This window comes from Haliaeetus albicilla, chromosome 2 (assembly GCF_947461875.1).
Source record: "Haliaeetus albicilla chromosome 2, bHalAlb1.1, whole genome shotgun sequence".
Lineage (NCBI taxonomy): Eukaryota > Metazoa > Chordata > Aves > Accipitriformes > Accipitridae > Haliaeetus > Haliaeetus albicilla.
In genome coordinates, this window is record NC_091484.1 from 73,075,941 (window position 1) to 73,102,599 (window position 26,659).

The 26,659-nt window shown below is 39.2% G+C and overlaps 1 protein-coding gene across 10 annotated transcripts in view; it reads left to right on the forward strand.

The window, feature by feature from the left end:
* Nucleotides 1-26,659, forward strand: part of KMT2C (lysine methyltransferase 2C) — a 200,687-nt gene that overhangs the window by 34,187 nt on the left and 139,841 nt on the right. For all 10 annotated transcript variants that reach the window (XM_069778217.1, XM_069778221.1, XM_069778222.1 and 7 more), the window contains one exon: nt 17,061-17,149. In XM_069778217.1, coding sequence (XP_069634318.1) covers nt 17,061-17,149 — 89 coding nt within the window. The remainder of the gene's footprint in view (nt 1-17,060; nt 17,150-26,659) is intronic.

Below are 26,659 nucleotides of genomic sequence, written 5' to 3' on the forward strand. Positions count from 1 at the left end.
CTTCAGGTGAATATTTGACCATTGTCCAAGTCCTGTTAGTTTTACTTTGACCCGTGCTAGCTTTTTGTATAAAGGTATTTTTCATATTTGTAGATTTCTCATAGTAAAATCGTGGTGTTCAGAGAAGCATTGCTTTTAAAAGGGAGGGGTTTCATCAATGGCAATTGGTTTGAAAAGAAAGTGTATTGGCTTTTTAACAATTTTTTTTTTTTTTTAACCTAGTCTACTTTTTTAGCTCTGAGGCCAATGTTTCCTTTCACTTTCTATGGTACAGTTTTAAATTGGTAAACTTGTGGTTTTATCATATTTTTCTAGTTAACAGGAATCTCGAAAAAGTTTTAGATCTCGTACAGTTTTAACCTTTGTAAGTAATTTGAGATATAAAATGGTTCAGATATGCAGAAAAAAAGACAAGATTTGGTACAGTATTAACACCTTTTATCATGTCAGTAACGTACAGTCAGCAATTGAATATCTCGTATTGTGCCTACATTTGTTTCACTTGCCAGTAAACTAAACCTTCCACCAGTCAAGGCATGCTATGTCTAGGCTACACGCTCATCAAATTTAAATTTTGAAAATAATACTGTTATTCAAAATTGCCTTAGTACTTTTGAAAAGTTGAGATCCAGGAACCCAGCTTTGGGTTATCTTTGTGAGAATTTTGTGCAAAAAAATAGATCGCTCAAGATAACAACAACAAAAAAATTGCTCAAGATAACAGCTGTCTAAAGAATTCGTGTTGTGATGTGTTAGTGCTGAGCTTTTAAAGATGAGAAAATAAGTGTTAATAATTCATGTATTTTACTTATGGTACTTGCAGCACAGTTTACAAAATGATAGGTAGAGGTACTCTGTAAATGTTTTGCGGAAATTTGACTTGAAAAATCAATACAAATTGAGCTGCAATTCCAGTGCGTTTGAACCTGCTTGTATCCAAGAAACAAGCAACGAAACCCATCAAAAAGATTGGAGCTGGATAGAAATAGTTAATGGCAGACTGTAGGGATTAGCGTTGGGTTCAGCCTTGCTGTTGTTAATGAGCTGGAAGAAGGCGGAAGGAGCAAGCTAATGGTATTGACAGACAGTATGGAGGTAAATGGGTTTGTCAACACAAGGGGAGAGAAAATGAAGAGGAACATAGGTTAGGAATAGACAAAATGCGGAAAAACGAGGAGGAGGTTCCCCGCCAACCTCCTCTAACAGATGAAACAACTGCTATTGAGCCAGTCAGGGCTGATGGGTTTTCCAAACACTGTGCTGATGAGAGAGAGAATCTCGCAATAAAATAATGCTGAAAGGGGACAGCAGACAAATGAATGTTTTTTTTACAGATCGTATTTTAATTACCTCAAGTATGTTATGAAGATGAATGCGTTACCGTTTGTGATGCAGCTGGACTTTGTGATGGTATGAACAGGCACGTCCACAGGATAGTGCTGCTTTGAGACAACAGTTAATGCTCACACCTAAGTTTAGATAAAATGTGTCATGGGTGGGGCGAAGAGTGTGGTTGGTGAAATGTAGTAGTTAAGAATTTAGCATATTTAAAACTAGCAACTTCCTATTTTTATATAGAAAATATTAACCTATTTTACCTTGTAGATGGTGGTGTAACGGTAACTGTGCCTTTTAGAGATTTTGTTCTATATTCTAGGAACTTTGAAAACAAAATTAGAGAGGGCATTTTTATAAAATACCATTCTCTAGAAATAATCTCTGTAGTGCACAATGGATGAAAACGTGTAATAGTTATTACCATTCTAAGTAAATAAATAAAATTATCCACTGTTGAACTGTCCCAAATGTAACCTCAGCTGCTCTGCAGACACAGACATCGAGACTAGACTAGCAGCATTTACCAGCTGTGTGTAAGAGCTACACTGCACGTAAAGGGATTTCACATTTTATTATGTGGGAGGGATGATGTCAGTTTGGTTGATTATGCCCCTTTCAAGCTGCTGTGATAATTACCTGCTTGTTACCAGAAGTGTCGAACCCATTTTCAGTTCTTGTTTGCTTTTGCTGTCATGCCCTAATTGCTACATAATTTTGTCCCTGCCAATTACTACCTTGGAGTTGAATTTTACAGTGAAAAAGTTATAAGAAGCAATAAAGTAATTGTTTTTTATATCTCGTAATTTCAACAGAATATTTTACTATGCTACAAAGTATATTGAAAAACATGCTGCTCACTTCTGTGAGATGGTGAAATCCCATGGTTCCCACTAAATTCAAGAGGATGTAGAAGGCGCAACTTTTTGGGAGAGCAAGTCCCTTGTGATTGAGATGTCTGTAGTACATGCCTTGATGGTTGAATATGCAAAAACAAAGAGCTGTGGAGAATTGATGGCTTCTAACTTTTTATTTTGTAAATGTATTTACTACATTCTTTAGAGGCTTTGGTGTTCTTGCTCTTATTCCTTCCCTTCCTTTTCATCCCATCTTTTATGCACTGTGTGAGTTTTAGAAGTTGCCTTTGATGTACATATTAGTTCATCTGATGTGAGCCTTTATCCATAGTTTTCTATAAAGATGTAACATAAATGGATTTCTTTAAAGGTGTTGAGCCTAACAGTGTTTTATATTCTGATTAAAACTGTTTGTTTAAATTATTCAGTGGAATAAAGCCTACCGTAATTGGGTTAAGAGCTGGCTGACCAAGCACTTTGTTGTCTTTGGGAACTGTCATTGCCTTGCTTTGGGTTTTTTGGTTGGTCCTCCAGCAATAAAGTCTGGTATTAGTCATTATTAATAACAATTACTACTGGTGAAATCTGTATATGGAATGACGTGAGTGAGCATAGGGAAGAGGCAAAAGTGGGATTTGGATTAAGCACAGTTAAACAAAATGCTCTTCAGAAAAAGTAAGAGGGGTGGTGTCACCATGTAGAGGTGTGGGATGGGGCTACAGTCTGGAAAGGATAATTTCTGGAAAGAGATTTAGAGTGTGGGATGTTTGTGGCTGTGTCCTGAAGCTCTGTTCATCGCAGAGATTGTGAGATGGGCTGCTGCCATTTTAATGTGATTCGGATATCCACAATTGAAGGACCGAAATGTTGGGAAGAAGTCATGAAGTGGACCAAAGATTGTAGAAGGCTTGGAGAAAATCCTTTTGGTGAGGAAGGTAAAGGTGCTCAGTCTGTTAGGTTATGGGAGAGGGGGGAATCTAAACCCTAAACCTAAGTAGTGGCTTGATTACAGTGGATAATGTCTCCAGCAGAGAAAATACCGAGTTCTTAAGGGTTCCTTCATGTAACAGGAAAAGGTACAACAAAAGCCAGGGGTGGAAAACTGAAACCAGAGAAGTTCACGTAGGCAATGAGCACAAATTCATAAGGAGGAACAAATGACAAAGGGTATGGCAAAGCGAGAGCCTTTCTGAAAGATGGGCTTCAATCAGTTACAGTTATTGAGTGATATTTATGGATATTAGACTCGCGTGGTAATGATTCTGGCACTGTACCCAGTGAGTCCGTGAGCAGTTACACTTCTGTTTTGATAGCACTCTCTTTAGCAGCTTTTTCATGGATGGTGTAATAAAGGTTGAGTATCTTTGTGGTCGAAGATTCTTTTCAAATTGATCTTTAATACATTGATTGCAAAATACAAATGGTTTGTAAGATTCAGAGGACATAGTATACCTCAATTATAATTCTTTTGTCATCATGAAGGCTTTCAGGTAGTTTAAGGAGACATTTCAGCGTGCAATAATACAGAAAAAAAAATTACACCAAAGTAATACTGTAACAAAAGTTAATGATTTTACTGCTGAAATTTCTGCGTGGCCAAACTGCAAACTAGGCCCTGCTCTGTCCTGTCACGATACCAAGTACTGGGGTAAATCTGAGTAGCCTTAGGGCTGCTGTAAGTTACGCCTAGCCATATGTTGTGCTTCCCTGGCTGTGTCATCTTCACAAGTGGTTGCAAGCATAGCTATTTCAGAGCTGCTCTACCAGCTTTTGATACCTGGAAGTACTTCTGAAAGGTTTGATTAAGATAATTTTTGAGGCTATGTGGTCTGGTGAGTAGAAATGAGTTTTCATGCTGTAAATGTTAATTAGAAACATATGTATATATGTAAAAAGCAAGCTGAAATAAAAGTATAAATACCTAAGAAGCTGTCATTCCAGAAGGTCTATGCTCAGAAAAGATCAGGTAAATATACAAATAGTCCCATTATAAATCAGCTTCAGCATCATTTCTGATTATCTTCATGACTTTTTTTTCTGGTGGGCTCTGAAAAAAGTTATGAAGTGAGTGATTCAGATTGTAATTTCCAAATCCTTTTAGACAGCATCACTTACACAGTCACCAAAAGAAGCTTCACTTGCTTTATTTCTTCTCCTCCTTCTCTAGCTCTTCTTTCCTATCATTGCTCTTCTGCCTTGCTGCTTCCAGCATAAACGTTCTTGAACCTTTAATGAATGAAATAGGATAACTGATCTGGATGATAATTAGCTGTGTTTTGCTGTGTATAAATGCAATCTGTGTTAATTCTTAAGCTTTGTTTTAACATTATTTCTATGTCTTCAGGTTAGCATGTTTGAATCTTGAACATTTTTGGCATTTTTCTCCATACTGAACATAATTTTGAGAATTAATTTCCTGTTACCTTAAAAACACATTTCCTTGCCTGTTTAAACTGAGGATATATGTGGAACTGGAGAGAAGTTGCAGAACTTGAGGACCTTTTGCAACTTGCAGTGCAGTAAATGGAGTAATCTTACTGCTTGCGTGTCCTTGGATGATGGCCTCAAAGGAACTTGACCTGGAGGTATCAGTTGGTCCTCTTGGATGACTTCCATTGTAGTAGTTGCTGTAACAAGGTTTGCTGGATACGTGCCCCTATCGTGTGACACAGATACAATTTTGTTTATAACTCTGACCTGTATCGTATGACGTAGGCTGAGCAGTAGATCATTCTTTTGGTAGCACTTCTGTCATGGCCTGATCTCATCTGATGCTGAGGGGGTGTGAAGGAGGTGATCAGGTAGTAGAACTCCTCTAGCATCAAGTGCTGGAAAACCCATCTATTTATTAACATGCCCTTAAAGAAGAACATGAAAAAAAGGTCAATTAAACAAATGAGGGAATAACAGTTTTAAAAAAATACTGTGAACTTACGTATTTAATCTTAATGGACAGGAGACTGGCATAGAGAAGAAACAAAGAAAGTAGCTTGTTATGGTTTGTAGTGGTCTCAAATAAAAAGAAGTGAAATTTTGAGAACATTGGTGTATAGCAATGATCACTGTCCCACATAAAGATGGTAATTTAACAGTCCTTTGAATAGAAGATTCAAAGTTCTCTATTATAATTATTTGGGGCTATTTGTAACCTATCTGTAATTGTCAGAAGGCAAATTTGTGTCTCCAGGTTAGAAGAATCCTCTTCAGGGATGGAAAAAAAGTGTTGGACAGTTTTGTTAGCAGAATGCAGCATTTCTGTCTTATCCATGCCCCTAGAGATTGATGCATCTGTTTATACAGAAGCTTTTAAACAAGTTTCAAGACTTGTATTAATTGTGACTGCGTTTCGGAGCGTTACTTATTATGCTACTTGTATTGTTGTTTATATTTCACAATAGTATTTCCAGAGTTTTATTTACTCTGGTATAAAAATAGTTTCCATGATCTGGCTTTTAGGATTTACTTCTAGTTTGAAAACAATTTTGTTAAGAAAAACAATTCATGTGAATTATAAATTTACACTGACACCCATCTGATTACATTGCCCATTTTCTTTTTAGGTCTATTTTTATTTTTTTGAGGTTTTCAAAGCCTTCTGAATAAGTTCTAATGGATTTTTAATTAACGAGCAGATCTTGTGTTTTTCCCTTTGGCTTTCCTAGGTTTAGCAGTTTTATTGAAAGAAAAATATTTCATAATACTTGTTGACATTATCTGAAATAAAAATGCATTTCTTTATAAGGAGCACTAAGGGTGCTAACAGATGGAAAAGATATGTGGTGACATGACATTCGTTTCTGTTCTGTTTTTTTTCCTGTCTAAATCCATTTTAGATGGATAATGACAAACTGTAGTTAACATGCAAGAACTACTTTTCTTGCATGCCATCAATTAATTTGGGTATTATTAATAAAATTCTACCTAATGTGTTCTAGGTCAGCATCTTGCATAAAAGCAGGTTATTTATATTACTTTGGGTACTGCTGTTCCCTTCATGTCTTGATCCTTATAGTTTAAGCTTAAATGCTTGTTGGGGGAAGCAGTAGGGAAATACACTGATACTGTTGCCTGTAGGTTGTTCATTGCCTTTTGCAAACAGAAGTTCAGGTGAAATTGGAGGACAGATGCCTTTCTCAGAGAATCCTGTAACATGCACCTGAGGGACAGACAGGGTTTGGTTTTTTGGTGATATTGGTGGGATCAGAAATACCTCAAAAGCGTGAGAATGAATGGAGATATTTTCCATGTAATCTACAGGAAGACTTGTGTTTGGTATTAGGTCTAAAAACATGACTAAATTTGATTTGAGACAAGATAACTGAGCTTTATTCGATGAGAAAGCATGAGATGTTCTGAGCTGACTGCATTTTGATAGATGTAAGATCTGGAAACCTCTCGATGCTGTGTGAGTGGAGTTTAGTTTCTCTTAAATAAATTGATATAATAGGTAAGAGTTGAATATTTGCATCCTTTTTAGAGTATCCTAACTGAATTAACAGCAAATAAAAGCAATGCTTAGAGCTCTTTATGATCCATTGTATGCAGACTGTACTTGCTGGGTATAAAAATAATTTTTTGAGTTAGTATTAGTTCATTCCATTGTTTGTATACCTGCACTGTGTGTGGCTGAGTATTAAGACAGGCAGCACAGTCTGCACCTGCACTTAATGTATCCAGTAAGAATATTTAATATAAGCAGACAAATGCATTTTGAAAGAATCTTTACAATCTTACTGTGGTAAGACTCTGGCAGACTGCAAAGTTTCAAAGGGAAATCTTTGAAAATGACTCTTAATTAATGGTGCTAAAATTACAAAAATCTGTTCACAGAGACCAAAACTTCCACCAAGTTCCAAGTACTTGGCAGCTGTTTCTCATGCACGATGACTCAGATCTGCTGAATTTCATGTACAGGATCTTGAAATCACCAGACGTGAGAATTACAATCCTTACCATTGTATTGCCACCTCTATTCAGAAGAGAGTAGCAGGCAAACCCTGCAACATACGAAAGAGCAAGTAGCTGGATAATTCTTAAAAAAAGACATGAGCTTGGTGCTGTTGTGGGTAAAAAATTATGGGCATCATGGCTGTTACAAGATTGGAGGAGTTAAAACTTGCCATAGCTGTCGTCATGGAGAAACAAATCTTGTGTTTGGATGTAAGTGGATGCTTACACTACCCGTCAAGAAAAGAGAGTTTGCTGCAGTAGCATATTTTGATGCAGTTTGTTTACGTAGAGGAAAGAGAAGTGTGGACAAATACGGTGTTTGATGGTGCAGGTGCACTCATGAAACTCTTGCAAAGGTTAGAGGATTTGTGATTTTGACAATGCCAGTGGTCTCTCAACTGTTAGTGTTGCCATTTCATTCTCCTTGCCTGTAAAAATAGAACATGTGAAAGCATTCAGTGGTCTTGATAAGCATTATTTAGCAAATTCATTGAAGAGCCTCACACTAACTGTTGTATGGGGGTATCATAAGAATATAGCCATTACCAAGTCTGGAGCCAGGTAGATACACAGAACTAGCTGGGGTTGGAAACATGCAGATGGCTCTACTTGTAGCTGCTGGTGCTCCCAAAGATTTGTCTAATTTGGTTCCAGAAAAGGTTTTAAAAAAAAATTGCAAATTGCTGAAATTCTGGTATGTTGTTTTGCATCATTTTGATGGTGAACATGGCTAAATGCATTGGTAACAAATGTGTAAAGGATGTAGTTTGTGCAAAACTGCAAATACATAATGCGTCAGAAGGTCATAATTGCATCAGATATTTTTGTACTTCTGAAATGTGTGTAATGGTTAAGATCTGCATGTAACGTGTTTTGTGTTACAGGACTAAAACTATAAACTGCTAGTCAAGATGACAAGACTACCTATCAGTGGGAAGGTAGTTCTTGAGAAATAAGAACCTGTAGCAATTTTTGATACTGTATACTGCTGAGTTAATGTGACAGATATTTGACTAAAAGTAATTTTCGCTTCCAGAATTTATAGATATCTAAATAGTCAGTTTGAAAAGTAAAAAGGGGAAAGATCTGAAAGGCTTTTATATGATTTCTGTTCTGTTATTTGAACTGTCTCCAAACCTGAACGGTCCATACATGTAGATCAGGCAACCTGGTTTTGTACTTCTAACATCGAACTCAGATTTTCTCACGTAATGGTATCACAAAAAGGTATGCAGAAGTACATTGCAGTGTAGTACCTTAGCCTCAATACTTCAGTCTGTAACTGGCTGTAGCAGAGCTGTGACTCCATGGGTATTTTATCGGCACACGTGAAAAGTTTATTATTTTATGTGCCTGAAACTGTTAACGATAATGAATCCTCCTAGTTTGGTCTGTGGCTGCTGTTACCCTCCATCTTTCTTGTCAACCTACTGAGGATGTTCCCAAATGGGTAACAAGTTGGGAAGCAGGATTTCATGGTCTTGCTAGTAAGGCTCTGTTTCAGCTAGGATAGTCTTAATCAGCTTTATCTTTTAAAAGAACAGTTCCAGACTCAAAATGGAACAACTATAAATAACTTCAGGGAAGAGCAGAGAAAATGCTGAAGGCAGTCACTTCGGCCAGACCAGCCTCATCACCCAACAGTGTAGCTTCAGGCTCCTGGATCTGGTGGCCTTCTGCAAAATTGAGTTGAGGTTAAGATTTTCCAACAGTGCGCTGGCATTCCTCTTAAAGTAACTATGCCCCTTTGATTCAGGTAGACTGTTCTGTTGAGTGTCTGCCAGCAGGACATCCTATTTGCCTTTTCTCAGTCTCCCATGGAAAGTAATTTTGCTCCAGTATCGGCCTGAGAACCCGCATAGTACAGGTGACTGTGCAAGGGCAGTTGAAGTTGAAAATACAGATAAACCAAACTGCACATTTACTTTTGTGGTGGGTTGATACTGGCTGGACACCAGGTGCCCACCAAAGCTGTTCTATCACTCCCCCTCCTCAGCTGGACAGGGGAGAGAAAATATAAGAAAGGGTTCATGGGTCAAGATAAGGGCAGGGAGAGGTCACTCAAACAATTACTGTCATGGGAAAACCAGACTTGACTTGGGGAAATTAACTTAATTTATTATCAAATAGGAGCAGGATAATGAGAAATAAAACCAAATCTTAAGAACACCTTCCCCCCAGGCTCAATTTCACTCCTGATTTTCTCCACCTCCCCGCAGCGGCGCAGGGGGATGGGGAATGGGGATTGTGGTCGGTTCATCACACGTCGTCTCTGCTGTTCCTTCCCCTACGGGGGGAGGACTCCTCACTCTTCCCCTGCTCCTGCGTGGGGTCCTCCCCGGGCTGCAGGTGGAGATCTGCTCCGCTGTGGACCTCCCTGGGCTGCAGGGGGACAGCCTGCCTCACCATGGTCTTCCCCACGGGCTGCAGGGGAATCTCTGCTCCGGCGCCTGGAGCACCTCCTCCCCCTCCTTCTGCACTGACCTGGGGGTCTGCAGGGTTGGTTCTCTCACATCTTCTCACTCCTCTCTCCGACTGCAGTTTCTGTGCCCGCTGCAACTTTTTTCCCTTCTTAAATCTGTTATCCCAGAGGCACTGCCACTATCACTGACGGGCTCGGCCTTGGCCAGCGGCGGGTCCATCTTGGAGCCGGCTGGCCTTGGCTTTATCGGACATGGGGGAAGCTTCTGGCAGCTTCTCACAGAAGCCACCCCTGTAATCCCCCCTCTGCCAAAACCTTGGCACGCAAACCCAGTGCAACTTAAAAGTACTAATTCAGTTGGCCTTTAAATTGTTGTTAGAACTGTGCAATGCAAATTTGTTTTGACACGTGATATTTTACTCAAAACCTCTCGGGAAAGCCTTTTTTTCTTCAAGGGCTCTGCGTTCATCAGTTGGTTTCCTTTGCATTAGCTTACTTTTTGTCAGTAGTGATCGTACTCTAGAACGAAAGGAAAGATGAATCTACAACATTAGGTACAAATAATCTTTAAAAGGCTCCTATTTGCATTTCTTTGGGTAGTGTAGGAAATCTTTGACAAATCTCCCTTTCACGGGAGTACTGGAAAAGTTGAGATAAGAATCGTGGAGCAGAGACTAGGTTCTTTTTATGCTTTTTCTCCAACATCCCTGATCTCAAAGGCTATAATATTTTTTTATTTCAGGTGTTTAGTGCTCTCAGTGGTAACTGTATAAAATATAGATGTGAAAAAAAGTTTCAGCTCTGAACACGTTACATCCTGGGTGAATGAGTAATGCTGAGTGAATGAATAATGTCTTTTAGATCCTTACCGTTTAAGGGAGATGTAAGGTGGGAAGTTGCAGTGTTTTGGTTTTAAACGTAAGCTGGGTCATTTCTCTTTGACATAGTAATTTATGAAAAAATTATTATACTTTATAAATTACAAGTATTAAGATACACACTTTTCTTTGATTGTACCGGGAGACTAATAGGAAATATCAAGTATATTTTTGAGATCTTTTGATCATGAAACTGAAGGTTGAGCAAGTTTTATAATGAGATTGTAATTAAAGTCTGGTTCTGTAGATGTTAAACAAAAACGGTTTCCTACAGTCTTGCGCTTCTCTCTGTTTCTAAAAGGTCAGTTTTTTTTTTACCTTTGCATCACTTGTGATGTTTGTGTTGCACATCTTTTCCATACATCAGGGTCCTTCTGCCTTTAATATACACATATCTAATATAATAAGTAAAAAGGAAGAAAGTACATGTTGAGTTCTTTTTTTTATAATGTCCAAAAGGAAATGTTGTGGAGGGCAAGTGCAGAAAGTGTTTGCACCTGTTACTGATTGCTCAATTAAAAAATTCACCTAAGAATCTTTTAAATCGGAATCAGTTTGAAGTCACGAGTCAATATGATAGTGAGTTTCCTATTTTAGGCCTGTAGTGTTTAGAGCTATTGAAATTAATTCTAGCGAGCTGGCATCTGCCTCCCTTCCAGAGCCATATTGTTCATTTTATCCAGACTTGGATGTAGAATTTTCTCAACTCTTAGAAGTAATAAAGACTACATTGAAAAGTAGCATTCAGAGAGGGGAAGAAAACCCCTTTCCTTGTAGATCTTTCTGTGAAGTGATTCTTTCTTACTTGCTTGTTGTGGTTCCCTTCGTACAGGGCTACTAGCTGAACCTTAGGTATTCTAGCTTATACTTAAGCATAGTTAAGCTTTTACAGCTGTGCTTACGGTTCAGAAATAGTGGGAGCATGTGCTTTTGCACACCTGTTAAAAAGATTCTTGAAAAGACTGTAACAGCTTTCACTTGTGAAACTGTCCTGTGAACATTAATTCGTTCCTAGCCGTGCTGATGGCAGCACTAATTGAACCTTTTTATAAATCATTCCTGTACCATCTTCTAGGGTAAGGCTGTGGACAGATGTTCATTTAACAAGACATCTGTGCTGGTTTAGGATGTTACTGTATCCCAGATGTTACACCGCTTTTTAAGGTTATTGGCCCTGTTTTATATATTTAGTACCATCATTTTGCTCAGCAGTTTGCAAAGCGTAGGCAGGAGGTAGTTTCTCCCCGAACGATCTAGAGGTTTAAGGATTTGAGAAAGAGGGGAAGCTCTGGAGTGGTTTGTATGAACACATTCTCATAAGCCTGAAACAAAATGCACTGGGTTAGTAAGGTAGTTTTGATGAATGGTCTGAACAAATTGTCACCTGATTTTGTTGGTAGCAACTTACGGAGAATTTGCAGAAACTGGTGTCTGGCAGTAACTTCTGGGTAATGATAAACTAGCAGCCTGGCAGTGACAGGCATCTGAGCATAGTAGCTTTGTCACTTATTTCATGTAGTCCCAGGAGATGTTGGCCCATGGCCTTATTCCTGATCACTTTGTGGAAAGAATGAGTAAGATCCAAGACGTACTTTTGATCTACAGTATACTTGTCAGGTTATGGTGCTATTGCTATTGCCTTTAAAAAAACCCAAACCAAAACAAGAAAGACCCAAACATGCAAAAAATGTCATGTATTTAAAAAACAAAACAAAACAAAAAAGTAGTAATATCTGATTACTGGCAGGTGAATAAGACACTTTTCCATTTTCTCCCAGCATCGTGCATCCGCGCTGCTCTCCATGCAATTCAGCAGAAGCCACTCGGGTGCCTGGTGATCTTCCTGTGTTAGTAAAGTCGGTGAGGCTTTGAGAGAGCCTCAGCGAGGCTTTCCCCCAATGCAGAGGGAGTACCTAATGCTCTGCTGAGCCCTGCAAAAGGTTTTTCTGGGCTCTTTTTCCTGTGGGCTAAACTTAATTAGTTGCTTACCCAGAGAAGAATTACGAGATTTTTGTTTACTGTGGTGTATTTAAAGATGGAGATTAATGAAAGGCATTAGCTAAGGAAGCTAACTGATAACAAATTTAGGAGTAGGTCACAAAGGATTTTGATAAATGACTCCATTTTATGCAAATCTGAGTAAAATTATTGTAGACAGTAATTATATTCAACTGGAGTCCTATATACATAAAAAAGTGTAGTTTTGTCTTTTGTTGACTTTGTTTCATGAAATGTTGCATGTGCTTTAAACACTTAAGTTATATTTCTCTCAGTGGGTCTGTTCTTTTAAACGTAAATAGATGTGCTTTTGTTTTTTCCTTCGAGATTCAACTCCGTTATAGGAAAAAGGCAAGCGAGAAAGCCAATCGCAGAAACCTTGGCAGCAGTTCAGCCTGCGTACCAAGGCCACTGCCTGTTGTACTGACTAATATTTATTGTTTTCTTGTAGAGTCTGTATTGGTCAGGCTCTGCCTGTACATTTTGTTCTTGGTTTGTAAGCTGTAGGAGACGTGGCTCATCTGTGTTTGGTACTTCTGCTGTCACGAACTGATGGGGTTTCTGCAATGATATGTAAAAGCATGATGTAGTTACCCCTCCTAGTAAGAAAGTTTGGGATTGAGCTTCCAGATCTAGAGCAGAACTGAGGTTACAGTGTTCAATATAGCAATTGAACTATTGTTCAGTACTGTCTGGCTTTGTGTGAGCGAAGGGGAATAGTCATGGGCTGTTCTGTAATTGTTTTAAGGCAGCAAAAGCCGGCCCCGCCACTGTCTTGCCCCAGCAGCCTTTTTGCATCCTCCTTCAGAAGAGGAAGTCAAGTCCCTGAAGAATAACACAGCACAGGTTGCTTTTCCCACTTTATTTAAGGGGGAGTGGAATAAGTAAATAGAAAAATAAAAAATTTACAGGGTTTGTCAGTGGAAAAATCTAGTGTTATGCAAACCAGACAAAAGCTTTATGTATAAAACTATTAAATAAAATGTATAAACTTAATTCAAATAACATCAAGCAATCCATTCTTATTACAAATGTTGATTGCAACAATTAGGTATGCTATATGGCCTTCTCATATGGCACTTTCTGTGGAAACAAATTACAGTTGTCAGTACAGTTTGTATTTCAGTGTTTTGTGACTTGAATTATTTTTTTTTTCTAAGCCAAATATAAATTTGTAGGCTATGAAATCTCTTCTGATGGTTATGCAACGAATGTAACTAGCAAAAATAAGTTAACAATACAGTCCAGTATTTTTTCCACCACTTCTTCAGTTTATTTAAAACCTGCACGATTGAAGTCTTTTTGTAGAATATTTGGGGGAAGGGAATGGCAAGAAAACACCAGACATGGTTATATCTTTTGCTGAAAGAAGCAATTATGTTTAATTAAATGAAACCTCTGATTTTTCTTAGTATTAAATAGGTTGCTAAAATACGGTGGGGAGTTCAAGGAGTGGATACTGCTCTTGTTTAAACAAAAAGTTTAAAAAGGTTTTGTGAGGTACTTTGGTGTTTAATGCATGAAATGTAGTTTTAATAGAAAATCTAAAGCCATATGTAAATTATTAAATGAACAATCATCATCTTCCACTATCCAGTGACCTTCACCTACAGGGTTGTGTTGGAGAATACTGACATGGGGTACCTGTGAAGAAAGCAGAATTACCTTTTATGTTTGTGATGATTTCAAAGTAATCCTGGTTTAGTACAAACTTGTAACTTTGCGTTGCAGACGGATAGTTGGTAGAAGAATAATTGGGATAGGATTTAGAAATAATCCCTGGTCTTAGCTGGTTGTGTTCCGTAAAGCTTTTGAGCATTCCTGCACCAAGAGAAGTGATTTCACTTACCTGTATTCCCATCCTTTCATCTGGTGCTGGCTGATGTGCTGGGATGTTGTGGAGAACTACAAGAAATGTAATATTTAAATGCACTTGTGTTCTTGCCAGCTGCATTGTTTTTGTAAGTGTTAGAAGAGTGTTATGTCTTTCTTGATGTATCTCAATCTTGTTGGAAGAGCCTATTCCATCCAATGAGTATGACGTTCCATTTCCTCTATTCCCTACTCTTCATTACAGATGGGAATAAATCTGTGTGATGATCTCAGATGCTGCTGCGAGAATCATTTGTGGCCTTCCCACTTCCAAAACGTGTCCACCTTCCAGCCAGTTCGCCGATTGCCGTACGCGTAGATGGGCTGATGTGGTGGCTGAAGGGAGGAGTATGAGACAGTTTCTTCGGGTCGCTGTGCGGTTTATTCTGGCTTAAATATTTGTGAAACGTGTTTTAAGAAACTGCACTGGAGGCTTGTAAGGTGGCAAATAACTGAAGGGGATACTGGCTTCTCGCTCGTCTGAGAAGGGTATTACTTTGTGTGTTACATGTATGCTGTCACTCCTTACAGAGAAGCAGGCTAGGGAATAGATAACCTTGTATCCTTAGGGTTTCCACTGTGCCTATGTTTTCCGGCATTGACCTGAACAAATTTCATAGGGATGTCACGAAAAGTCCTTCTGTCTTTCATCTCTTCTCACTTTGCTCTTCACCTCAGCTCCTTTGTAAATGGAGTGTGTTTGTTCAGGCGTTGGTTTGAGCCTCGTTTTTGATTCTTCTTTTCCTCCTTTGCAGAGACAAAACTGGTCCCGACACAATTTGACGGGGTCTTCTTGTTAGGTAGTCCGAGACAGTCACTCTTCTAGCAGGAGAACAACACATGTAGACTCAAAAGATGGTTCCAGTTCTGTGCATGTTACCCTCTTTGATCCATGAGAACCAAAGGCGTTGCATGACAGAGTTTATTTCATAGCCAGTGTAGCAGATCTAGTTCTGTGGAAGTAGTTTGGATAGATTTAAGTATTATAACAGACTGTGCAAAAAAAAGGAAATACTGGTTTTGGAATGATTTAATCACTTAAAAAAAACCCCAAACCTTTTCACCCCCAACATAGAACTAAGCCCAAACCTTTCAGAATCCTCTGTGAAAGAGGAACTGGAGCAGTTTTGTTTTGGGGGGGGGGGGGCAAGCAGGGTGCCTGTGTGCTGGCCTGCGTGGCATCCCGATTCAAGGCATGTTGGTTGGGTGAATGGTTGCCTGGGAGCTCTGGGACGTTGGAACTGCCGAGATGCCCCAAACCGCTCAGAATTTGTGTACTTGGAATCAGAAGCTCCCAGGGTCTCCCAGGCTTTCTGTCAGCACACCAGGCGGGTTGCCAAGTAGCCTGAAAATTTGGGAGGCGAGGTGCCAAGCTCTTGGCTCCCTTTCAAATGGGCTGCTGAACAGCTGGGAATCTGGATGCTTGGGCTTCTCAGCAGCCCACCACGTTAGTTGCTGAAGAGCCAGGCAGGGAAAAAAGGCTGGAATTTGTGGCACAAACCTGTCTGCTTTCCATCAGACCTTGGTTGAAATTGAAACAAATCTGCCAGGTATTTTATTTTTGATGTGCTGTCGTCATGTGATGACTTCTTTTAATGTGATGACATCTAGTCATCTCTCATAACATTTTGTTTTATGTGTCATAATACTTGTTTCACTGAAAATAATACGTGTTTCAAATTAATTGCTTTAGCATCATTATTATTCTGTAGAAATTGCTTCCAAGGATGCCGTCCTGGTTTCGGCTGGGATAGAGTTCATTTTCTTCCTAGTAGCTGGTGCAGTGCTGTGTTTTGGATTTAGTGTGAGAATAATGTTGATAACACACCGATGTTTTAGTTTTTGCTAAGCAGTGTTTATACCAAGTCAAGGCCTTTTTTGCTTCTCGCCCCACCCCACCTGCAAGGAGGCTGGGGGGCACAAGAAGTTGGGAGGGGACACAGCTGGGACAGCTGACCCCAACTGACCACAGGGATTTTCCATACCATGTGATGTCATGCCCAGTATATAAACTGGGGAGAGAGCTGGCGAGGGGCCGGTGCTTGGGAACTAACTGGGCATCGGTCGGCAGGTGGCAAGCAGTTGTGTTGTGCATCACTTGTTTTGTATATTCTAACTCTTTTATCGTTGTTATTATTTTCCTTTCCTTTTCTGTCCTGTTAAACTGTCTTAATCTCAACCCACTAATTTTACTTCCCCCCCCCCCCAATTCCCTCCCCCATCCCACTGGGGGGGGCAGGGGGGAGAAGTGCAGGAGCGGCTTTGTGGTGTTTAGCTGCCTGCTGGGTTAAACCACGACAGATGCTCTGGATGGATCGGTATCTATTTTATAGTGTTTGTAACTACTGGCCAGATTTTGGATTATGTTCTCTCCTATCTATCTGTAGTTATCTCCTATGTGGCGCAAACAGAATGCTCATATCTTAAAATCTTGCTAATTTAATGTATTTTTTGATCAGTAAAAGTTTGTTACTGTATTTTTCTTGTAAGAATAATCAGAAAAACTTAAGGGGGCAACTGCTGATTCAAGTGTACATTGTTGAGCACATTACCTAGAACAGGAAAATAGGGGAGGAAACTTCTGGTTTGTACAAGACTCAAATCATGGGTTAGCTTAAATGTTACATAATTTAGTGCTGACATTTATCCCTCAAAATGAAATTATTTAAATCCTAATTTAAATTTTAAACGTCAAAATTTAAAAAATGCTTTCAGTTTAGAAAGAGTTTTCCCTTCTTATGTTTGCAGGCCTCGGAGTAGAGGAAAAACTGCAGTGGAGGATGAAGACAGTATGGATGGTTTGGAGGCAGCAGAAACAGAAAACACTGTGGAAACAGGTAATGAGAGTATAGTGTTGATGCTGCCTGCTTATTGCTTCTGTCTCGGAAATGCATTTAATCATGCAGGACTTTGGTAGACAAGAAATATTTCTTTCATTTTGTAGTATGAGATGTGTATTTGGGCAGATAGAAAAGAAAAATGCTGTGTGTTATTTAAACCTATATTAATTAAAGCTATTTGAACCTATTGCTTTCAAATCGTCTAATGGGAATGCCTTCGTAGTGTAGTTATGTAGAGGCTCTTTTTCTGGTTTTGTAAAAAAATAAAACCTGTGAAGTGGTAGCTGCTATTTTTAGAATACCTGCCAAAATACAGTATTACTTATTGACCTGTATCTTCAGCTAACTACAGCAGATTATATACCAAAGGGATAATCGGGATAACCAAACGTTAATGCTTCCTATTGCTGCTTAGGAAACAAGATAAACCTCTGTTCTTGCTTTTGTAAATATTTGTTATGATAGTACCCAAATGCTTCTGTTACCAGAGGGATCTCATTGTACTGGACCGAGTACTGTTGTAACAGTCTGTGATTACTGTTCTGGCAGGTTAAGAGTCTAAAGAGACGAGCAGATGAGCTAACACACAAGATAAAGGCCATGGTGAAGAACTGTCATCTCTTTGCCAGGCACATGTCTGTAGCCATTTGCCTGTTTTTAACCAGGGACTGAATATGCGTAGAAGGATGAAACCTGCCAGGAAGGATGATGCCATGGCCAATTGGCGGAAGTTTGTCGTTTGACAGAAATAAGCCTTAAAAATGCATTGAGACATAAGGGTTTATAAATTTAATTAGGTGTAATGAGCGAAGTGGAGGGAAGCACAGAGACACTAACAGCAGAAGGTGGCGGTCAGGCCGGCAATTGCATGGAAATGCCAGCTGAGTTAAGGGAGTTGTCAAATTACTCTCATAGCTGCTAAGTAAAGGAGGTGGAGTTGTGAGGTCCTTAAAGATGGAAGACAAGAATCTGTGCTTAGTGTAGATTTATAGGGAGAAAAAGTAGAGGACCTCAAAAGAGCCATTTTGCAGCAGCATCTTACACAGACCATACAGGAATATGGTTGCAGTAGTGAAAGCTTATAAAAGAGGAGGCTGAAATTACCAAGTGGATGGAGGATGAGTTTCAACTGTATATGCTAGTCTCTTGCTTCGTACTTGCTAGCTGATGAACTGTGGTGAAGGCTTTGTACTCAAGCCTCTAGGCTTTGGGGAGTGTCATGAGTGTTTAGTTACAACTTGTGTTGAATTTAAGTGTTGTTAATGGTTTGTGGAGGGAGTCGAGATTAAAGCTTAATACAAGGATGCTGCATCGTTTTATTCTGTCAGTTGTTTTTCTGCCCCTGGTAATAAGCTGCTGATGGTAGTGAACTTGGTCTTTTCCAGCTTCTACAAGTAGATAATTACCAGTTATTAAAGTCGAAAGTGAAAAAGTTGTAGCAGGTATTTCTCTGTAGAAAAACAGAGTAGGAGGAAGGAAGTCTAGTTGTAATTGTGTCCTGTATTCCATTTATTACTCTTCTGATCCCATGTGCTAGAAAAAGTCTTATGAAAATCAGCAAAGGGGACAGAAAGTGTGATTGTAAGTGGTAAGTTTTGTAAATTTAAAATATGTTTTTTAAAAAAAACCCAAACCAAAAAGAAATTCAAGCTTAACCACTGCTGGTACACTGCTGTGTAGGGGATTTAGTGATAGGTGTATTTTTCTTGACTTTACATGTCATTAATAACAAAGTTCCTCAACAGAGACCTGAGAGCAGTTTTTACTTCAAAGGAGAGAGGGACACAGATAATTATTTTTGAGACTCCAGGAGTGCATATAGATAAGTCTCTCCATTATCCTTCATCAGAGTCATCCTGGCTGTCACAGAGGACTGATGCTTATTTCTAAAGGTACAGGGAGCAGTGGAACACTGTGCTAGAAATCTTGATAGACAAAGACTCTGCTGGGTCTGCTTCTGGAAGTGATGCACCATCACTTCAGTGCTGAGCCCAAGATGGTTTTGCAAAATGTACTCTTAAGTGGAAAGAAGCCTTGTGAAAATACATAGGTCTGAAATCCCATTTTGACAGGGGGAACCGGAATAGACTTGAAAGAGCATTATTGTCTTGAGCAGTTTGATACAGACAGAATTGCAATTACATTATTTTAAAAGTTGAATACCATGTGATAGAGGTTTGATCATATTAATTGAAAAGGCTGACTGCTTCTAAAACTTCTAAGCGCTTATCTGTTTTAATGATAATACTGTGGGAGAAGGAGTAATCCCAGTTTCTTACTCCATGTAAAACTGTGTTAATCAAATTGGAGTATATTTGTGTTCCAGTTTATGAATTTTTACTTTGAATATAACAGCTTTTTTTTGTTTTCTTGCAAAAAGTAGACTTGCCAACAATTTGCTGTAGTAGTTGGCAAACCAAAACACAATATAGTAATATTACAAAACTTGAAATGAGATCATCTGAACATACAAAAACTCTTGACATGCAACTTCTGACATAGTTTGAGTCTCCGTACTTCTAGCTTCTTTTCCATTGTTTTTTTTCACGTGTTGAGTATGATCAGGAATTCTTCTACTGTGTGAGGTTTTTATTTCTTGTTTGTTTGGGTTTGGGAGGTTGTTTCTGTTTTGTTTTATTTATGGAGTTTAGCATTACTGGAGCGCTTTTGTGAATTAATTAATTTTCATAAAATGAGAGAAGTCCACACTATAAAAGTTGTAGTCAGTGTAATAAACTCTACTTTTAGGGAAGGGAGCAATGCAGGAGGAATGAGCACTTTCCTCACAGGGAGGGAAAAAGGAGATGCCCCATATAATCCCACCTAGAATAAAGAGGTGTTTTCTAGCTGTCAAATCTTTTATGGGGAAAAAGGCAAGGGAGAACGTAAGTACTCAATATTATATGTTCTTTCCATTTGTAATGTTGACACAAATCTTTGTTAAAAAGAAAAAAAGAAAATCTTCCTGAAGTGGCTTTTTTGTAATGCTAAGGAACGGCCATTTTAATGGCAGTCCAGGAAACAAGTTCCTACCCGTAACAAAATTCTGTAATCTCATATGTAAAAACAGGCAGAATAGGAAGCAAAGCAGGGTAAGCTGTGTGCCGTTCTGATCATTTCAGTATGGGTCATTATCCCCGCCAACTACAGTGATTTCTGAGCCCTGCCTGTTTTCTGCCAAGTGCTATGTTTGCTTTAGTATAAATGAACGTAGCATTCTTAAGGATGGAAAGGGAGGAGGGATTTGGAATTGGAAAAAGGAAATTTTGGAATTTGGAAAAAAGATCTGTTTGGAGCCAAGTCAACTTTTTTCCTAAAAAATGGTGCTGGCAACTACTTCTACTGAATTATTAGACTTTCAGCTTCTTGTCAACCTCAGGATAGACTCCTTTCCTTTACCCACCAGCCCTGTCTCTCTTGCTGATTTCTTGGTTTCTGTCTTGGTGACTATTTTGCTTCTCAGTTTTGTATTTGTCTTTCCAGTTCTCTGTTACTGGCTCCATTTTTCTTCACTGTGGTTCCCACCAGTTACTTTACACTGGTATTTTTCTATCCAACCAACATTGAGATTACCCATCCCTCCCATCATTTTAGCACCCACAGCATCACAGAATGGTTGAGGTTGGCAGTGACCTCTGAAGGCCATCTGGTCCAAACCCCCTGCTCAAGCAGGGCCACCCAGAGCCAGTTGCCCAGGACCATGTCCAGATGGCTTTTGAGTATCTCCAAGGACGGAGACTCCACAACCACCCTGAGCAACCTGCTCCAGTGCTCAGGCACCCTCACACTAAAAAAGCGTTTCCTGATGGTCAGAGGGAACCTCCTGTGTTGCAGTTTGTGCCCATTGCTTCTGGTCTTGTCAAGACCTTCCAGCCGTCAACGCCTTCCAGTTTTCTAGCTATCGATAAAATACAGTTTGTTGTAGAATACTGTGTTTTCCTGTAGGTGCCCTTGTGTTGTTCCTCTCCATGAGAGGAGTTTTCTTCTGATGAGCAATGAGCAAATCTCTGTAACGGCCAAAGAAACCCCAAACCAAAACACAGAAGTCTGGAAAGCATGTGCCTGTGTGTGCACACACAGATGCAAATACAAAATATGCTGATCTGAAGAAAGAAATAATGGAACAAATACCTCTTGGTGAGCTTTCTGTAGGTTTGGTGGCCCTTTACTATTAATGAAGACTTAGCTTCTGCTTCTATTTCCCAACTTCTATTAGTTTAAGCCAGTTTCTGTACTTGGTATTTTCTTGTTCTGCATTTAAGTTGACTGAAACTGAATTTTGTGTGTTAATTCTTTGATTATTCCCTCTTTTTTTTTTTTTTTTTTGAGAACACTTGTGAAATATGCTACTCATCCTAGAGTCTGTAATTCTTCCTGTCTTTGTGTCACATACAAATGTTGAGATTCAGACTCCGATCTGGGAGAAGGGCAGTGGAATAAGTTTAGTTAACTGCTGAGTCTCTTGGGACCGAAACCCATAGTAAATCGATCGGGTATTCTGTCTACTATCTGTACGAGGTCAACCAATTCTTAAATTAGTACTTAATAACGGACCCTTACCTCCCCATGGTTTCTGGAGGCTTCAGAATTGATAATACATAGAAGAATCTGTATGATATTATCAACCAATAGCTCCTTGCCTTTGTTACAGTCATTAGTAATGTTATTTTCAGACCCAGCAACATTGCCTGGCGAGTTGATTTCTTTCATGTTAACTCCCTGAAGCCTTCCTCTAACCAGCTTCTTTTGTCTCTGGGCAAAGCGCAGAAGAACCAGAAAAAAACAGTTCTCAGTGGAGAAAAGTAATCTGTGTAGAAGCTGGCAGAGAACTTTGGACTAATCCAGAATCTCATCAGCTTTGAAGCAGCCTGAAAAGCACTTTTCTAGAGGAAAAAAATTACTGCAATATCCTACTTACTAGAGAAAATACAGTCACCTTTTGTACCAGTTAGAAGCATACTTGAGTAGAACCTCCCACTAAAACAAGTAAAACACACCTAAGAGCAAGTCCTGGTTTGGGTGAATCAATGGCAAAAGCTCTTATCAACTCGTTAACACCAAAGACCTTTTAAAGTCCACTTTGTGCTTTTCTGACAGATACTTTGGTCTCATCACTATACTGATTATTGCTTCTAAAGTTAATGAAAGGAAGAATTGATACTACTGAGGACATTGCCTGTAGATATATGTTTTAAGGCAATTAATATTCCCTGTGCTCATTATAAAAGGAGTAGTTCCTTCTTTCTTATGCAGCTGATTCCTACCTGTCCAGCCACTGAAAAATTCAGCATAACTGAAGCACCTTGTTGTTGTTATTGCAAGCATCTTATTATTTTCCTTTGTATTCTGGTAATTTGTTTGTAATAAGGAAACCAGACACAACAGGATGTTATTTGATATTTGCCTTTAAATCATTACAGGCTTACTTGATAATAACATTTATCATCATGCATGCTTAAAATGGGCCATTTAGAAAAATCTGATTTTTTTCCTTCTGACTGATATCTCTGTCTCAGGTGTTTTGAGAGTAGGTGGAATATTTTGTAGCAGGTGGAATCTGTTATTTACAAATAAAATCTAACCTTACTGAGTTTTTAATTGTGGAGGTTGTTTCTGAAATGCAACCTCTTTTTTTTCTTATTTATTCAGTACTGCTTTTGCAGTATTGGTATCAAACTCTGCTTTGTTAAACATAACCAGCAGGTTTTGGAAGTTTTCGAGGACCCAGAATATTCCACCTTCCCATTTCTGTGAAGCTTAACGCTGCTGCTGCTGCTTGTGTTCACATTACCAGTCAAATACATTGAAATAGTAGCATGTATCTTGTGTGCCATATGCTCTTTTCCTCACTGGAAACAGTGCTGTTTTGTGTATGTTTTAGTTCTGTGGACCTGTCTAAATTTTTCATAATGCAGTGTTGACACCAACTCTCCAGTTTGGTGGAAGAAATATTAGAGAAATTCAGACCTCAGTCCCACCTAATTAACATCGTAATATAAACCAGGCTGGTGTTGGAGTCACATAAGCATCTGCCCTAGTAACCCTTTTCTGGGTCAGGTACAAAAAGGAAAAAAGTGGCTGGTAAAATAAACTTACTTAGTGTAATAAAAGAGGTACCCAGCTGCAAAGCACTGAAGACTGACCATAGAGAATGAAATGACTCTTAAATTCAGTAGTAATGCATGTAAAAGGACATACAGGGGAAAATCGCCATCCTAATTTTGTATAAACAATCACTCTTAAACAGCTGTTGCTACCTGAGCAAGTGGTACACCTGTAGTTCTTCTGAGAATTGCATTAGCTTTTATAACTTGAACGATATCAAATTCTAAGAATTACTGGCAAAGGGATAAGGGGAAAAAAGCATCAGTGTGTTTTTTGTTACTGTTGATTTATAAACCCGTGGTATGACTGTATGTTAAATGCCATGTGCAGTTCTGCTTCCCCTTCTCCAAAAGGATGAGCTGTAATTGGGAAAGTACAGAAAAGGCCAACAAGTATGACAAGAAGTAAATAATAGCTTCTGTGAGGGGATCAGTTAAGGTAAAAGACTTCAACCTGATCTGATATGACTGGAGAGGAATTTAGTAGGGTCCCACAAAACAATGAGTGGTATGGAGAAAATGAACAGGGAATGATGATTCATTTTGTTTTGCAACACAAAAGCTAGGGGACATCAGGTCATGTTCAGAGCACAAAGGTAGGTGCATTTGCACTGGGCATCTACTTAAATTATAGAATTCATTGCTAGTGGATGCTTTGGGCATGAAAAATTTACATGGGTTTCAAAAAGACCTGAACAAATTAATGGAAAAAATAATTATATGAGTGCTGTTTAGGAAGTTCCTTGATCACAGATCACTTGGAGCTGGTTATCCATGATATGGTGTCTTGTGTTTAGAATTACCGAAATTATAGTTTAAATGGTCCTACACTGAAAACCTTATTTTTATTTTATAGACGGTACAACATTTGCACAAAGTTATTTTCTGTATAAAATGTATTTAACAAACAGGAGTTCTATTTGAATGAAAAGTATCAAAATCCACACTGAAATGTACAGAAAACAGTAACTGTGGGCTTTCGTCTCATCTCCATATAACAACTGTTGCAGTAAGTAAATCACCAGGATGCTCTTCAGATAGAAAAAAAATAGATGAGTGGTGGTTTTAAAAGAAAATACATGCGTAGCACTTGCAAAAAGAAACCCAACAGAACAATTCTGATGTGGTCCTACGTTTTGTTGTTTGTTGTTGTGAATAAAATCTTACAATGTTGACTTAAGATGAAGAAAGTATGCCTCTGTCCATGGAGAAACGGTTCTTGCATGTGGTTATTACCATCACACTCAAACTTCAGTATGTTTTTTTCCCTTTCTCTGCCATGGTTGTGTTTTTAGCAGGCAAGGGTGGGTGACTACAAACTCGGTGCAGCCCAAGTAATAGCAGTAGCTATTAGCAGCCATTGCCTTCTGCATGTCTTTTGGTATACCTTGGCCTGGCTCGCTGCTGTCTGGAAGGGTTGCAGGTGACCTGCACGGGACTGGTTAGCCACCGCCTGTCCGTTTGTTCCCCTGTGTTCAGCTGCTAAAACCTATACGTACAAAGTTCCAGTACGTGAAAGATCTCCACGCATAAGCGATCGCTGTGTGTGCCAGTCTGAATTCCTCAGACAGTCGCAGGAGGGGTGGTGTTTCTAGGAAATTGTGTCCAGAGCAGTAACAGAATATGAACTCTGACTCGTGGAAACTTGGTTTGTTCCTAAATTGGGGCAGTGAATGAAACTTGGTAATTGTAGTACTAGATACGCATTTTCAATTCACAATTTACATTCCCTTGTTAAGATTCCTTTTCATATTGTTGTTACAATGACCTGGTTTCTTTATTGGTCTAAACTACTAGAAGTAGAGCATTTTGGTGTTGGTCGTACTTCTGTAGACCCCTATGAAGCTGTGTAAGACATCTTGTCCCGATAGCCGTTTTCTGACACAGCACTACCCCTTCCTTGGGCAAAAATAACAATTGCACCTGCTGGTTAAAAGCATGTTATTCCCTCTTGCAGAACATCTCGGTAAGCAACAGTTGAGACCCCTGAAATGTCCCTGCTATGTCTGGTGACAGAAGCAATCATGAAAATAGGATGCAAAATAAGGCCTTATATAGGAATCTGCAAATGAGCTTTGCATTTATTAATCATTCATGGCTCCTTCATTCCCAGAAGCTTCAAAGTAGGATGCCATAACCAAGTCTGATGAACGTTCATTAAATACAGTGAAAAGCAGTTAATGTATTGTGCCAGATGCTTCCAAGAACACCTGAGGCAGCGATGAGGGTATCTGCTGTCCCTTTGCAGTTGCCAGTGCTGGACTCCCATCTCCTAGGAGTTTGACTCGTGAGATGCATTTCTTCTGTTCTTCCTTAATCTTGTGTTGGAAAACTTTCACAAAGTTGAAGTATGGCATGCACAACTAACATAAACACTATTTTCATTCTGTTTGGTGAGCACCGTGTTTTCAGTCTTCCAACGGCATATTGAGACACAGTTTGCTTTATTGCAGAGACAGCAGTTGAGATGTTGTTTGTCTCATTTAGTATAATTTGGGTCCCTTCTTTTCTAGAGAAGCAAACAGCAGGGGAAAAAAGCACCATAAGGATGTAAGCTCATATAGTCATAGTGTGTAGTGAAACAATCTGTGTCTTCTCACACAGTCCAGAGTTCTTGAGAATGAGTTAGTGCCTGTGAACTTTGCCTTTCCAGTGTAATGGGTGCCCATTAATGTATAATGAGATGAAAGCTGGCAAAGAATAAATGGCTTTTGCGTACTTGAAAGTTTCTGCAGGCACACAATAAAGCAGAGTTCCTTTTGCAAAGTTTAACTAGGTTAAATAAAGTTGCCAAGATGGATCAGGGCAAGGCCACAATTTCTGGTGGTCTTCCTTGAGCAATTCATGCGTGGTTGTCCTGGGCTGTGTTGTGGGTTTCGTTTTCAGCGATTTGGCATCTGCCTTCCTTACAGGTATTTATGTTTTGCGCTCTTCGTTGAGGTTGTATTTAGAAATTTGGGGGTTACTGGCACGAAATTATCCTTCAGATCCAACATACTTTGGAAATGCACTACAGACTGTTATGAATGGCTCTGCTGGACGCTGCCTGTTTTGGGAATCCTCATCCAGGAATGATTGCAGAGATTGTTTGTTCAAACGTGCCAAAAACTAAGGGTGGGGGAGTTTGGTTTATTTTGTTTTGTTTTCTGTATGGAGCCATTTACTATTACAAGGGATGTATTCCCAACAAAACTAAACAGTTATTTAGTGTCAAATGATCTCCAGAATTTTTTTTTTCAGGATAGGTTGGTGGAATGGGTTTAACACAAGCCATTTGGCTTTTGGACAGGTAGTCATTTTTGGATGTTTCAGATGTCCAAAAACATTTCAGAGGTATGTTACTCAGCAGTGTAACTGAAATAGGTGAAGTGATTCCAGTTTACACCAGCTCAAATAAGTATCT